At 30.7% G+C, this 15777-nt stretch overlaps 1 protein-coding gene across 1 annotated transcript in view; it reads left to right on the top strand.

Annotated features, from left to right (window-relative positions):
- Positions 1–15777, top strand: part of LOC107447621 (uncharacterized) — a gene marked incomplete at its 5' end in the record, with an annotated part of 50483 nt that overhangs the window by 23107 nt on the left and 11599 nt on the right. Inside the window, 2 exon segments of the mRNA XM_016062573.3 lie at positions 980–1086; positions 3830–4029. Coding sequence (XP_015918059.3) covers positions 980–1086; positions 3830–4029 — 307 coding nt within the window.

Below are 15777 nucleotides of genomic sequence, written 5' to 3'. Positions count from 1 at the left end.
ATCTGCACTAGATCAGTGGCCGTGACTATGGTAACGAGGTTTGACTATTTCAAGTAGGTGTGGTGGACCAATATTTAAAACAGATTTGGTTTCTGTCTATAGCGTAACTCCTTTCTTTGAAATGCATAATTTCAAATTTAGTCTAAATTAAGGTTAAGTCTAAACCCTAATATCTTGATTCTTACAGAGCAGGACAAAAAAACAGACCACCCTAAATAACTTCGCGTTCTAGGACTCATTCTAATTGGTTCGAAAGGGTTGACCTTAAGCATGCTAACCAATTAGTGTGAGCAGTGATGGCTCAGGGGATAGAGCATGCACCTTCCAATGAGGTGAACCGGTTTCGAATTTCAGCGATGGCTGATCGATACGAATTCAGCATCCGACTAGCACCGACCACAGTAGTGACGTAAAATATCCTTAGAGGTAGACTGATCATGGGTTAGAGTCCCCTTTCCGTGATGCTAACCGTGGGAGGATTTCGTTGTTTTCCTCTCCATTTAACGTAAATGCTGTGTAGTTCCATAAAAAAGTCCTCCACGAAGGCAAATTTCGCCCAATACTTGATCCAGGAGTTCCCTTGTCTTCTGGATTGGGTTCAAAATGACAAGGCTGCGGAGGTGAACATTGGTAGTCGTAAACCCAAAAAATTGGGTCGGCTATTCAACGACGGTTATAAAATAAAACAAAATTATTTAGTATGCACGGTATTTTAAGTTACGAAATTAGACACTAAATCGTACTTTCTCTGAATAAGCATACCTTTTTTCTTCAAAGAATGCAGATTTTTTGGCCCTCAAAATTTAGGGAATAACTGCAATCTGAGAAATGTGGTCTCCATAGTTTGGTCAAGAAATAAAATATGGACAGTTAAAAAAATTTATTCAAAATTGCTGATTTTCATCCAGTTGGGTACTGAATACTAGGAACGAAATATTAAAATTCGCTACGATTATTTTGCCTTTTTTGTATTTCTTAGCTATTGGGACTTCCGTATCGAGCTGTAGCTGGAGACCAACTGAACTAATAGCAGCTGGAAATGAACTGGAAGCGAGAGAAAATATTACTTTTGCTTCGGATATTCAAGTAAAATTACTTTAAAAATCTATAAAATAACAGGGAACTTTTGCATGAAGTTACAGACCCCCGCCAACCTTAACCCTAACACTATTTTGAGCTTCATAACGTATGCGCGAAAATTACTATAAAATATTTAGTAAACTTCCAAATATCATGACGTTGGTCAAAAACCTTCACTCACTTTACCTAGAAACTCACTAACTGCCTACTTGTGAGGTCGTTAAGAAATAATTTTCTTAGAGTTGCCAACTGCTCCACTTTATGCAAAAGTTTTAATAAATTGATAGCGAATTAAATATTAAAACTTGTAGAATAAGGATAATTACGAATACTCTTTGGATTTCTCACCATAAGATAACTGTAATAAAATTGCATTGCATATGATACTTTGAATTTTTGTATGTAGCGGGAGGAAAATGAATTAAAATAAAAAATGCTAAGCTAAAAATAACTTAAATTTCGTTACTACTCGAAAATATTTTTTTAGAAAGGGGAGCAAGTTGGCGCCTGTTTTCTTAGTGGTAGCAACATAACGGTTTGGCGTATTAAACCTTGAAGTTTAATGTTTAAAAAAATATATTTGAAACTACTACGACGAATCAATAATTTTAAAAAAATAAGTAGATAAGATCTATTTGTTGGCATGCTTATTCGATGTTTTATTAGTTTTGTTTTTAGAAAATTCTTCCAAAGTTAACCATTCTATACAATCTTTTTCAACGACTGTACAAGCTGGTGGTGGTTCGACCAATTTAGTGGAAGTAGCATCATTGTAGTATTAAGCATATATTTGGTTGTATGAAATAAATTTTCTTTGGTTATAAAGAAGGGATGTTTATCACAGAAAAATAAATAAAATCCTTTAAGCAAAATTCATTTATTATCTCTGTAAATCTTATTATAAAGAATATTAAAATAAAAAAAGGTGCGTCGTGAAAGGAATGTGAATATTCATTCCTTCCATCAAGAATTCGAAAAACTTAAAATTGAACGGTTGGACTGAGGGACGAATCAACGCCTCCTATAACTGAGAGCCACCACACGGTTTTTGTAGGTAGTCCGATCAGGCCACTATGAAGGTAAACCAATTAGTGAAAGAACCATTTAATATGAAATCCATTAAAAATTAGAAAGTGGTATAAAATATATGTCTAAAAATTTGTTTTATCTATGAATATAATTGGTTTGTTTTATTTACTTGTCAACCACTACAGATTCAATTCTCAAATATATATGATACATTTCTCTCAATTACTTTTAAAATAGAATTTGGGAACATGCGCACAAGTGGTTCGCTTTTTCAATAATCTGCGCAGACTACTTATAAGAAACCAGAGATGCCAACTTGCTCCGGACAGCAAATATATATTTTAAAGTGGTAGTTTATCAATTGCGATTCTTGGTTTAATAAATTCAATTCAGTAGATTTTTATCCACCACTATTTCTAAATAATTCGTAGGCTTATATAATTCCCCACTTAATAGTACGTATATTATGCCATACCTTTTATAGTGCGTATATTATGCTATACCTTTTAAAAAGCAAGCAAAGATAGTCAAATATTTACAAAATTCACTTTGAAGCTATTTACCGTTTTTTTTATATTTTTGGCGTGTCCGGAGCAGTTGGTATCACTGACAAACCGTGTGGAGGCTTTCTGATGTAGGAGGTGATGGCCGAAGCCCCAGTCCTAGAACCAAGAATTGAAAAGTGAATTGTTCCCAACGGGCAGTTAGGAGCAACGGATCCATGATTGGCAATTTATAGAAAAATAAAATAACTGAAAACAACCCCCCCCCCCCGTAATCAATATTAAATTTAAAATAATTTGGCAATTGCTATTTCCCAAAAAAGATCGTGAGAATTAATAACCCTGTAACTGTAAAAATTTTTGTGGTAAGAGAAATAAAGAGTTAAAAATAGATTTTGATGTCCGATTAAGTCGCTACAGTGAATGAGAGAATTTTACATTTGTATTGAAATAAAAAGTTATCCGTTACATTTGATGGTTAAGAAAAGAATAATCTTTCGATTAGTTTTTTTAAAAAATGTAATAAAAAGTAAATATTTGGTTTAATTTCATTAAAATTAGATTAAGAATGATTAAAAAAATAAATTTAAGAAATTAAAGAAAATTTAAAAGCTATATGTAATATGTACTTATAATGGCACCACAGCAGCTATGCTAACCCTTTCCAGCACTGTGTAGTCAGTCTGGCGACACTAGTTCATCAAGTGTTGCAAACGACTAGAAATTGCTAACTTATTGCGTTTAAATGTTTAGCTACCAACAATAAACAGATTAAGTACATCGCGTCAGTTAGAATGCATTTGCTGAGGTCGCACTTGCTAATGTGCTACCTGACTAAAATTTTCAATCGAAATTCAGTGTTCCGTAAAGGGTTAAATTAACACCTCTTAGAAGAAAGAGTGCCTCAGCACGGATCAATTCAGTTGTCTGACATTACAAACATAAACTGCGCAGTAGATGAAAAAATAAGAAAAATGTCACTACGTTCGGGTTACTAAGCTGCCAATGGTGGTAAATACGAAAGATGTCATTGCGTTTGCACTAAAGAATGAAAAAAGAATGAAATTTCTAAAATACTACTAAAGAATGAAATTTCTTGTTCATGGTAATCCGTGCTGAGGCCTTCTCTTTTCTTGGAAGTATTGGTTAAACACTGATCATGGGAAATAAAGAAGCAAAACGTAATTGTTATGTAATTTTTTTAATATTTATTTCAGATGGCGGGAATGCTTATGTATTACATTATGAGTGGAGGAAAGCACCGTTTTGGAATCTGTGATTCTGAGTGCCAAATGAATATAAAACTAGGATTCATACCACCCCGACTGGAATCAATTGACTTCGAAGCCAAAGATCTGATGAATGGAATGATGAAAAAGAACAAATCCAACAGATTAACTATCAAATCTATCATTAAGTAAGCTTGTTTTGTTTTTAAATCACAGTAAAAAGTTCGATTTGTCGAGGTTATTTAGGGAAGTCCGCTAATACGGCACATTTTTTAGCAACCATCAACATAACTGTGTGATTTTAACACGTTAAAAATTGCCAGTCTCTTGCTATGGAGAACAATTTTGTTTCCTGGGAGATATACATATTTTTCTGCTATTTAAACCAATGGCTATCTAATATTTTTCCCTAAAATAATCAAGCACCTATTTTTGGATTGATCAATTTCGCGCTTCCCAGCTGTATATAACATGGCATGTCATCTATTTCATTTTATTTTATAACCACCGTTGATCAGCCGACCCAATGTTTGGATTAAAGACTACTAATGTTCAACTTCATAGCCGTGTCATTTTGAACCCAATACAGAAGACAAAAGAATTCCTGGATCATGCATTGGGAAATTTGCCTTCGTGGATAACTTTTTGATAGAACTAACATGGAGAGGAGAACCACGGAAACCTCCCACGATTAGTCTGACGGCAAGGGGACTCATGATCCGTCTACCACTGAGGATATTTTACGTCAGCACTATGGTCGGTGCGAACCGAGTGCAGAATTGGTATTCACCAGTAGTGGCTGGGATTCGAAACCGGTCCACCTCATTAGAAGGTGAACGTTTCATCCCCTGAGCCATCGCGGCTCAAGGTATTAATATTGAGTTTAATGTTTGTAAGTCAAAAACACAGTTTCAAAACACTTAAATATTGGGTGCTATGGCAAATGAAAAAAAAAAAAATTTCCACCCTGTAATCTAATAGGATTAAATCTAACCTGAACCATTTTATGAGTTGATAATAGTATAAGAAAAATATTAAGGATGACAAATTATAGACTTCCATTTATTTAAGTAGGGGGCTTTTGTAATAAATTTATTTGGTATAAATTTTAAAATGTTGAAAAGTATACAATATTAAGTTTCCAAATTGCAAAGGTTCTTGAATTCAGTTATAAATTATACATAATAAATTTTAATTATAGCTGCAATCCATGATAAAGAGCGGCTTATCTTATCGGTTTTTTGATACATATAACTGGAAGAAAAGGATATACGCAGGTGATAATGCTTTGAGAAGATAAGAGATTTCATACATACTGCTGAAGGAGGAAATTGTTTTGTGTAATAGGTGATAAGACAGTGTAGTAGAGAAACAGGTCTTATCTTTAAAAAAAAATATATAATTTTTTTTTATTTGTTTATTCATTAATTAACTGTGGGTGTCCCTGTAAAAGTCATTAAATTGAAATTTTTCATTGGTAAAAATTGTTGGAAATAACAAACCTCCCAATTTCGGATCGTCCTCTAGAATAGTGATGTAACAATAAATATAATGTACTAAACAGATAAATTTAACGTAGTAAATTACACAATGATTCCGATTATTTATTATTATTTTATTGTTATTATTTTGCGCACTCAACATTCAGACAAAAAATAAACTAAACTGAAAATCTGTAGTGTTCGGAACAAAATTAATTTCAGATTTGAAAACCCCACATTCGAAATAGGTAAGATCAAATACTTTTATTTTTATGCAGCAAGAAAAAAATATTTCTCAGCGTTATTGTCGCTGAAAAGGAAATAAGAAAAAAGAACTGCGGAGCGCTCTCAAAGTTTTATAACTGAAAAATTACCTAGCTTTAGAAATTATTTTAAACATGAAAGTTAATAAAATTATAGATACCACTTTTTGTTAAAAAGAAAAATATTTATATAAATTTAATTTCGCTGTTGTTGTGACATGAATTTAAAAAATAAAACACAATTGTGAAGAGCGTCTACTGTCGATTGACTTGTGGATACTCTGATTCAAAGTAGTTGAAAGTAGTTTGTTCTAGAGTAACAGTTCCATCACAGACAGAACAGAATGAACGGATGTTAAAGGATATTTTTATTTCTTTTACATTAAATCAGATGCGATAGCACTTGTAAGATTTTGAAAGTGAACACGAATAATGGTAAATTTTCATTAAAAAATTGGTAATTTCAAAATATATGAGTTTAAATCTTTCAAAAAGAATTAAATTTCATCATTGAGAAAATTTTTTTCAATTTAATTTCTTAAAAATTTTTTTAATTAATCTTATCTTCTTTTTTTAACTTTATATCTTAAAAAAACTTCAAAGATAAGAGTTTTTTTATGAATGAAATTGCAGTAATTTCCCATAACTATTATCAAATAAAATAATACAAATAATATACATTTACTACAATTTTTTTTGCATGGAATTATCTTTGGATAAACGAATTTTATAATTGCGTGTAAAGGTTTTTTTATTCGCCTAAAAAGTTCTCGAGATATGGCGAAATACGCAAAAAGTAAAATTAACATTAAGGGGTCCAAACCTTGGATCGCTCTCCTGACCAAATTATGAGAATCATATTTTACAGATAGCGACTCTCCTCCAAAATTTTGAGGGTCAGAAAACCGAATTGGTCAAAGAAAAGGTTTGTTTCTTCCGAAAAAGTACGTTTTTGTGTCTGATTTCGTAACTTAAAATATCGTCTGCTATTATTAGTTGGCATATTTGAAGTCAACTCCTCGAACCAAGAGCCTAAAGGCCTGGTTTCTTAGGACAGGACGCCGTCAACTGGAAATCAGCGCTAACCTCTGATTGGCCCATTTGTGAATTTGATAGTATGCGTCATCGAACGCTCATCTTGAACTACAATTGCCGTCCAACTCAACTGCAGTTGGATTACAACGTGACGTTAACCACAGAAGCAATGGCGGACAACATCCAACAGCACTTTGAAATCAGCCAAGATTTTGATTTTGACATTAAACATAGCTTCTTCATTAAACATAGCACTCTTCATTTAGCTCAGCTATATTGTGGTTTTTCTTAGACAAAGTCATTATTTGTTCTCTAAAACTCTGGTTGAGAAAAACAAAATCAATACAGATTCAAAATAAATATTTGTTTACGTTATTAACGCATGCGCAATGAGAGATAATGTCTGCGTTTGACCGACTGCTCACGCTGAGCTAACAAAAAAGTATTTTTTTGGCGTCAGCTCTACGCCAACTTTCCGCCGACGCCCAGATAAGACGCTAGTTCTAAGAAACCAGGCCTTGAGCTAACAAACCAGTATTTTGTTGGAGTCAGCGGGACGTTGACGTCCCGCTGACGCCCAGATAAGGCGCTTGTCCTAAGAAACCAGACCTTTAGAGAGTGAAGATCCGATTATTTATTATTATTATTTTCGCACTCTACATTCAGACAAAAAATAAACAAAACTGAAAATCTGAAGTGTTCTGCATTTCTCGGAACAAAACTAATTTCTGATTTGAAAAACCCCACATTCGAACTAGATAAGATCAAGTACTTTTATTTTTATACAGCAAAAAAAAAGAAAAAGAAAAGAAATTCTCAGCGTCTCTGAAAAGGAAAAGAAAAAGAACTCTGTCAACGTTCTATAACTAAAAAATTACATAACTTTTAAAGTTATTTTAACATTAAAGCTAATAATATTAAAGCTACCACTTCAGGTTAAACAGAAAAATATTTAAGTACATATAATTTCTACGTAATATGTGGGAAATCCATAAATAACTGTTCAAAGCGTCTGCTGTCAATTGACTAGTGGATACATTCGTAAATTGTTAATTCTAGAGTTCAGTCACAGACAGAACATGGACGTTAAAGGATATTTTTTATTTCTCTTATATTAAATCAAATGTGGAAAGACTTGTAAGATTTTGAAAAGTGAACACGAATAATGCTAGATTTTTATTAAGTAATTGGCAATTTCAAAATATTTGAGTTTAAATCTTTTAAAAAAGATTAAATTTCATCATCGAAAGAATTTTTTTAAAATTTAATTTCTTAAAAAAATATTTAAATTCTTTTAAATTAATCTTATCCTTTTTTTTAAAACTTTATATCTTAAAATAACTTCAAAGATAGAGTTTTTTATAATTATGATGAATGAAATTACAGTAATTCTGCTATTGCTGTCGATATATATGTGTGACAATGTCGGTTTGTGACTTATATCAACAAGGTGATGGTCATTTATCAGTTCAAAGAATCAGAAGTATCTCAAGATCGGATTTGTGGTATTAATGACTTGTTGCATTGCTGCCAATTTTTAAGGTCAGAGATTCTGAAGTCGAGTATTTCGTCATCGGGATTATGAATTTAATGACGCTTGCATAGCTACTAATTTTATGTCAAAGATTCCGAAGTCAAATACTTCAATCATTAGGGTCATGGATTTAATGTTTGTTGCAGCCAATTTTTTTCATCGGAGTTTCCGGGGTTAAGTTTGTCTTCATCGGAATCGTTTACTTAATGATTTAAGGATATTGCTGCCACTTTTTTATTAGATTTTTCATTAGAAATTCCAAACACCAACCAGTATTTCGTTGTTGGGGTTGTGAACTTAATGACTTTTGCATAACAGCCTTTACGTCAGAGATTCCAAAGTTGATAATTTCGTTATCAGGATTATGAATTTGATGAATCTTACATAGCTTCCAATTTCAAGTCAGAGATTGCGAAATTGAGTACTTCATCATTGGGGTCATGAATTTGATGATTGTTGCATAGCAGCCAATTATTTTCATCACAGTTTCCGAGGTCAATTCTGCCGTCATCGGGGTCGCGGACTTAATGATCGTAAGATATTGCTGCCACTTTTTATTAGAGATTCCGAAAACCAGCATTTCGTCGTTATGGATCTAGACTTAATGATTTTTGCACAGTTGCCATTACGTCAGAGATTCCAAAATCGATTATTTCGTTATTGGAGTTGTGGACTTAATGACTTGTTACATAGCTGCCAATTTTGACGTAAGAGAACCTAAAGTCTCCCCATCTCATCAAAATTATGAATATAATGACTTTAGCATAGTGTCTGTAAAATTTCCCTCATTTTGCAAATGATAATAATAATAATAATAAATTCAATATTAGCAAAATGTTACTTTTGATATTTAACCCTTAGTTTAATCAATTAAATTAAAAATAATTTTTACCACCGTGATATCTAATAAATAAAAATAAATAGAATGATTTGGATGGCCCACGTGATTCGAATGAGGGAGGACATTACAATAAAAAAGATGCTTTTTAAACCCACTGGAGCAAGAAAGCGGGGAAGGCCACGGTTGAGATGAGAAATTAATGAGAAGAATTGGAGATCAAAGATAAATTGAGAGTCATTGTGGAGAAATCTTCAGAGGAAGGCATTGGCCCACATTGGGCTGTCTGGCCAATTATAACGATGTATCATCATAATATTTGTATCACGAGCAAAACTTAGTTTGAAACAAAAATAATATTTACTTATGAATTAACATTAACTAGATACTAAAGTGACGAGCAAAAGCCTCCGGTCAGGATATTTTTCATAACATTTTTCAGTTTCTGTCTGAGTAAAGAACTAATTTTTTTAAAATTCCATTAAGATTATTCTAACCGCAATCAAATAATACCACATGACTCCTTATTTATTATTATGTTTCAAAAAATTTAGTGAACATAAAAGCTAAAACAAACTATGATATTTTTGAGTTGAAAAGTATCCGTCAAGAATATGATTTTAGTTAAGTTTGAAATTTTTTTTTAATAAATATAAGTTAAGAATTGAGTATTACAAATGAAAAAGGATTGAATACTTTTTATCGCTATACTCATTGCAGCAATCACATCAGCATAAACGATGTGAAATGGACTCAAGACTGATGCAGGCAACTAAATTTTGATTCCATTCGGGTTGCAAAGCAGGGTATAATAGCATTTACGTTTAATAGTCATTAAAGAATCTGTCTTCTTACGACAACTTCCCAAGTCAAAATTCTTGATGGTTCAATCAAATCATTTTAATGGTTTCTGTGCGATTCATTTGGCAGTCACAATGCTAATGGTTTCAGTGGGATTCATTTGATAGTCATAATGTTAATGGTTTCTGTGCGATTCATTTGGCAGTCACAATGCTAATGGTTTCTGTGCGATTCATTTGGCAGTCACAATGTTAATGGTTTCTGTGCGATTCATTTGGCAGTCACAATGCTAATGGTTTCTGTGCGATTCATTTGATAGCCATAATGTGAATGGTTTGTGTGCGATTCATTTGATAGTCATAATGTGAACGGTTTCAGTGCGATTCATTTGATAGTCATAATGTTAATGGTTTCAGTGCGATTCCTTTGACAGTCATAATGTTAATGGTTTCTGTGCGATTCATTTGGCAATCACAATGCTAATGGTTTCTGTGCGATTCATTTGATAGCCATAATGTGAATGGTTTGTATGCGATTCATTTGATAGTCATAATGTGAATGGTTTCAGTGCGATTCCTTTGATAGTCATAATGTTAATGGTTTCAGTGCGATTCCTTTGATAGTCATAATGTGAATGGTTTCAGTGCGNATATATATATATATATATATATATATATATATATATATATATATATATATATATATATATATATATATATATATATATATATATATATATATATATATATATATATATATATATATATATATATATATATATATATATATATATATATATATATATATATATATATATATATATATATATATATATATATATATATATATATATATATATATATATATATATATATATATATATATATATATATATATATATATATATATATATATATATATATATATATATATATATATATATATATATATATATATATATATATATATATATATATATATATATATATATATATATATATATATATATATATATATATATATATATATATATATATATATATATATATATATATATATATATATATATATATATATATATATATATATATATATATATATATATATATATATATATATATATATATATATATATATATATATATATATATATATATATATATATATATATATATATATATATATATATATATATATATATATATATATATATATATATATATATATATATATATATATATATATATATATATATATATATATATATATATATATATATATATATATATATATATATATATATATATATATATATATATATATATATATATATATATATATATATATATATATATATATATATATATATATATATATATATATATATATATATATATATATATATATATATATATATATATATATATATATATATATATATATATATATATATATATATATATATATATATATATATATATATATATATATATATATATATATATATATATATATATATATATATATATATATATATATATATATATATATATATATATATATATATATATATATATATATATATATATATATATATATATATATATATATATATATATATATATATATATATATATATATATATAATACACATTATATTAATGTGTAATTATCATTATGTTTACGTACTAAACGTACGTAAAACTTACGTACTTATATACGTACTAAATAATGAAGAATAATCCGATTTTTTTTAAAATTTAATTTAACAAAAAATAAAATGAAAATGGTTTGTTTTTCAGTCATTTAAAAAGCCAGATAACGAAAAACAGTATTTTATTTTATAATTTTTTTTAAAAAACTGCCATTGAACAGATGACCCGATTCTGAGTTTAAGACTATCACGAATCAATTACGTAGCCTTGCAATTGTAAACCCTACCCAGAAGACAAGGGAACTTCTGTTTTAAGCATTGGAGCAAACTAGCTTTCTTGGAGTACTTTGTTATGGGACTAGCCCGAATCTGTGTTACATGAAGAGTAAAACTGCGAAAACCTCCCACGGTTAGATTGACGGCAAGGGGAATTTAGCCTGTGTACCATCTACCAGTGAGGATATTTAGCGCCAACATTGTGGTCAGTAGGAGCTGGGAGTAGAATTCGTTCAAACAGCCACCGCTGCGATTTGAGCCTCGTTCACCTTATTGTTAAGCGAATGCTCCATTCCCTGAGCCACTACGGTTCTGAAGAAAAGGTATATTTTATTTTATTTTATAATCGTTGTTGAACAGCCGACCCAATTTTGGGTTTACGACTACTAATGTTCAACTCTGTAGCCTCGTGAACCCATTCCAGAAGACAAAAGAATTTCTGACTCAAGTATAGGGTGAAATTTGTCTACGTGGAGGACTTTTCGATCGATCTAACACGCATTTGCTTTATGATGAGGAAAACCATAAAAGTCTTCCACGGTTTGCCTGATGGTAAGGAGACTCTAACCCATGATCCGTCTACCACTGAGGTTTACCATAGCTGCCAACTCTTCCGGTTTTCCCGGAAGATTTTATTTTCATACTTAAAGTGCTAGCTAAATTCATGTTATTTCACTAAACTTTTTGAATTATACTAATAATTTTAAATCAGTTTGACCACCACTACATATAAATAATTACAACAAATATATAAAGGCAAATTATTCCTTATGATCGCGAATTTCAACCTGATTAAAATATAAATAATATAAGTTTGAGGATGATAGTTTTTCGGTAATTGTTTTACTACCTCTTGGAAAATTCATTCTCGAAAATAGTGAATGCTGGCAGGTATGTTTTACGTCATCTCTTGAGGTCTGGTGCGTAATACGTAATTGCCTGGAGAATTTTGCTCGCCAATTTAAATTCAAAGCAAATATAAGTCTGTCAAGTTAACCACGCCCGCATTTATGTTTCCGGATTTTATATTTTGAACTTGATTTTCGTTAACCTGCATCATCGTCATAAATATTCATCAAAAGTATATGAAAACTACACAATAAGGTGGAAAGGATTTAAAATGTTTGAGAAATTTAAAACAAAATTAAGAGCTTTTATTCTGCTATTTCTTTTCTTTGGACTATACTCTGAATTAGCTTGCTTATAATAAGTTTTTTCTAAAAAAAAAAGTTCTTCGAAATCACATTTTTCAAGCGAACTAAGAACGAGAAGATAGAATACATTTTTTGTCAAACTAAATAATTGAACGTGAAAGAATTTCGGTTGGTGATCGAAGTTTATTGCTATAGTTATATTTTTTTTTCGTATTATATAGATTCTTCTTGTAATGGCCAAGAATCGACAGAAACTTGCATTATCTTCAAACCCACAACCAGGGTGAGGGGGGGGGGGTATTGTCTCTTACAGTAAAATTTATAAAAGAAAAATTTAATTTAATTACGTGAATATTAACTATGTTTTGTTAATGGTGGACTCATTTGAAAACTATTTGAAATTGTAAAGCTAATAAAATTTTATCTACCACTTTTTGATTTTAAAAATTTTTTATATTATTTTAATTCTTAGGATGAGAGAATTTATCTTATTAGTTGGAATCCCCTTTTTACGAAGCATTTGCGGTCGGTTCTAAGAGACGTAGATGCGATTGAAAGAATTAGTCTAAGTGGTTAAAATCGAACTGAGGATATGGTTGTACAAAATTAGGCAGTTTAATATTTATTATGAAAATTAAGTGTCCAAATTTATATATCAATCATACCTGCCAACTTTTAATCCCTTCCATTATCATTTTTCCCAGTGGTATTAAAACTTCAATTTTAAGCAAACAAATACGTTGCATTTGAAAAAACTTCAGTTGATAACCATGATAGTAACGCATATTAATATATGTGCTTAATTTTTGTAAGAATAGTGGTGATCAAAATCATTTAAAAATTAAGTTTATAAAAGAAAAAATAGTATATATTTACTACCACTTTAAATATGAAAATAAAATCTTCCGGAAGAGTTGGCAGGTATGTATCAATGTTATTTTTTCAAAGGAGAGAAAGTCTTAATAATAACATTGAAAAAAAAAATAATTTAGTAGTAACTTAACACTTTCACGCCGGGAAAAGAGAAAATACTGGTACGGGAAAATAAAAAATTCTGATAGAACTATTTCAATATTAGATAATATTCGGAAGGAGTTAATCTATTCTCTACAATAACAATTCACAGTAAGGAAATTTAACACGGCCTATGCCTATGTGAGGTGGGTATCTAAGTGTCGGCCCCGAAGGGGCCCTAACTCATTCATCGTAGTGGGATTTAACACGGTGAAGAAGCTATTCTATATAAATATTGCATCCGTTAAAAACAATTGGTAGTTATGGATTTTTATTATTCCCGGAAAAAAACTAAAAAATGAAATTTATTGTTACCAGTTTTGACTCCGGTGCGCTGCCAAGATGAGACAATTCTAGCGTGACCCACCGGTGGGTCACCCCGGCGTGAACGTGTTAAAACAATGTATCTCTTTGCTACATGTCCAGGTAGTTTCTACGCTTTTTAGGAAAATTTCTTCCAGTGGTTGCTGAGTTTATGTCTGAATACATAATCTGAAATAAAGTAATTTCCATCACCACTATATGCATGCAAATAATTAAAAACGATGTATCTCTCCGCTTATGTTATGCTTACGAGGCCATGTGTGAACAGGCTTAATACAAGTTTTATTATTTTGATTTGTGTTTTAATTTAAGCGTCGTTTTACCAGTCATAAGTAAGAGTTTTCTGATAAATTCTAACAGGTTGTGAGCCTGAAAAAAAATTTAAGAAAATTAATATCACAGCCATAAATAAAGTGTGAAGTTTGTTTTGAGTGTTTTCCCATATTTGGCTATATTTGTGTAAAAAAGCGCCATTTGTTTTTTACCGAATATTACCGAATTCATTTGTCGTTTGTTTCGTTGAAAGTTAGATTGAGAGCGCGTTAGACTGAAAACACTATAAGAACATTAGATTGAAGTATGTACAATAATGTTACGTTTTTTCAAGCTGGCGTAGATGTGTTGACCACTCTTTCAGGGGGCGGCAAAGTAAGAAGAACGTCTATGCGTTTGACCCCGATTCGAACCCAAGACTTTTTTGATATTAGGCTAAGCTCCGTGATCACTATGGAGACTGATCGGATCAGATTAAAATCTAAATATTTATATTGTCAGCATTCTATGGTACACATGTAGAACTACCTTTTTTCATCGAAATAAATCTTAATAATGAAACTGTTTTTAAACCACTTTTTTTTAATAAAAAGAAAAACTGCTCTAATAAAAAGACTGCATATCGCGCTTTATTTAGTTAACTCGAGTCTCAATCACTTATGTGAATCTTAGATGAAAGAGTAAGATGCCCGCTGCCACCTGTCAAGTCAGGGTACATCCTTAATTGTATTATTTTAAATGCATGCTCATAATCTATATATATATTTCTCTTACACGGCGATAAAAAAAAAGCCTCATTACAACTCCCCGAATGGCAACGCTAGAAAATAGACCAATGATTACCGCTAAAAATGTCACATGCCAAATCTAGCTAAGATGGCTCAGCATATAGCGCTTTTAAAAACGGAAACTGAAATAACCAGGGAGAGAATAAGCTGGGCTTTGTCGATAGATCTACGCCACAGTACTCCCCCACCAGAATTTTATCAGGGATATAATTCGGTGAACAGATCTCACTAGTTGATGTACTTGTGAAAGACCGGGAGAGAGTCACCGGATTTTTTGAGTGCTGAATGTGAGAGGTGTATTAACCAGAGTTGGCCGTTGATTACAGTAATCGATTACAACTGTAATTGATTACAGATAATTACAGCTATGTAATCAATTACTTGTAATCACGATTACAAGTAATCAATTACTTGTAATCGTGATTACAACTTTCAAAAAATTTTGATTACAGCTGTAATCATGATTACAATTTTGATTACAGTAATCAATTACTTGTAATC

This window comes from Parasteatoda tepidariorum, chromosome 6 (genome assembly GCF_043381705.1).
Source record: "Parasteatoda tepidariorum isolate YZ-2023 chromosome 6, CAS_Ptep_4.0, whole genome shotgun sequence".
NCBI lineage: Eukaryota > Metazoa > Arthropoda > Arachnida > Araneae > Theridiidae > Parasteatoda > Parasteatoda tepidariorum.
Note: the sequence above shows the minus strand (reverse complement) of the source record. Positions and strands in the feature narration are given on the sequence as shown.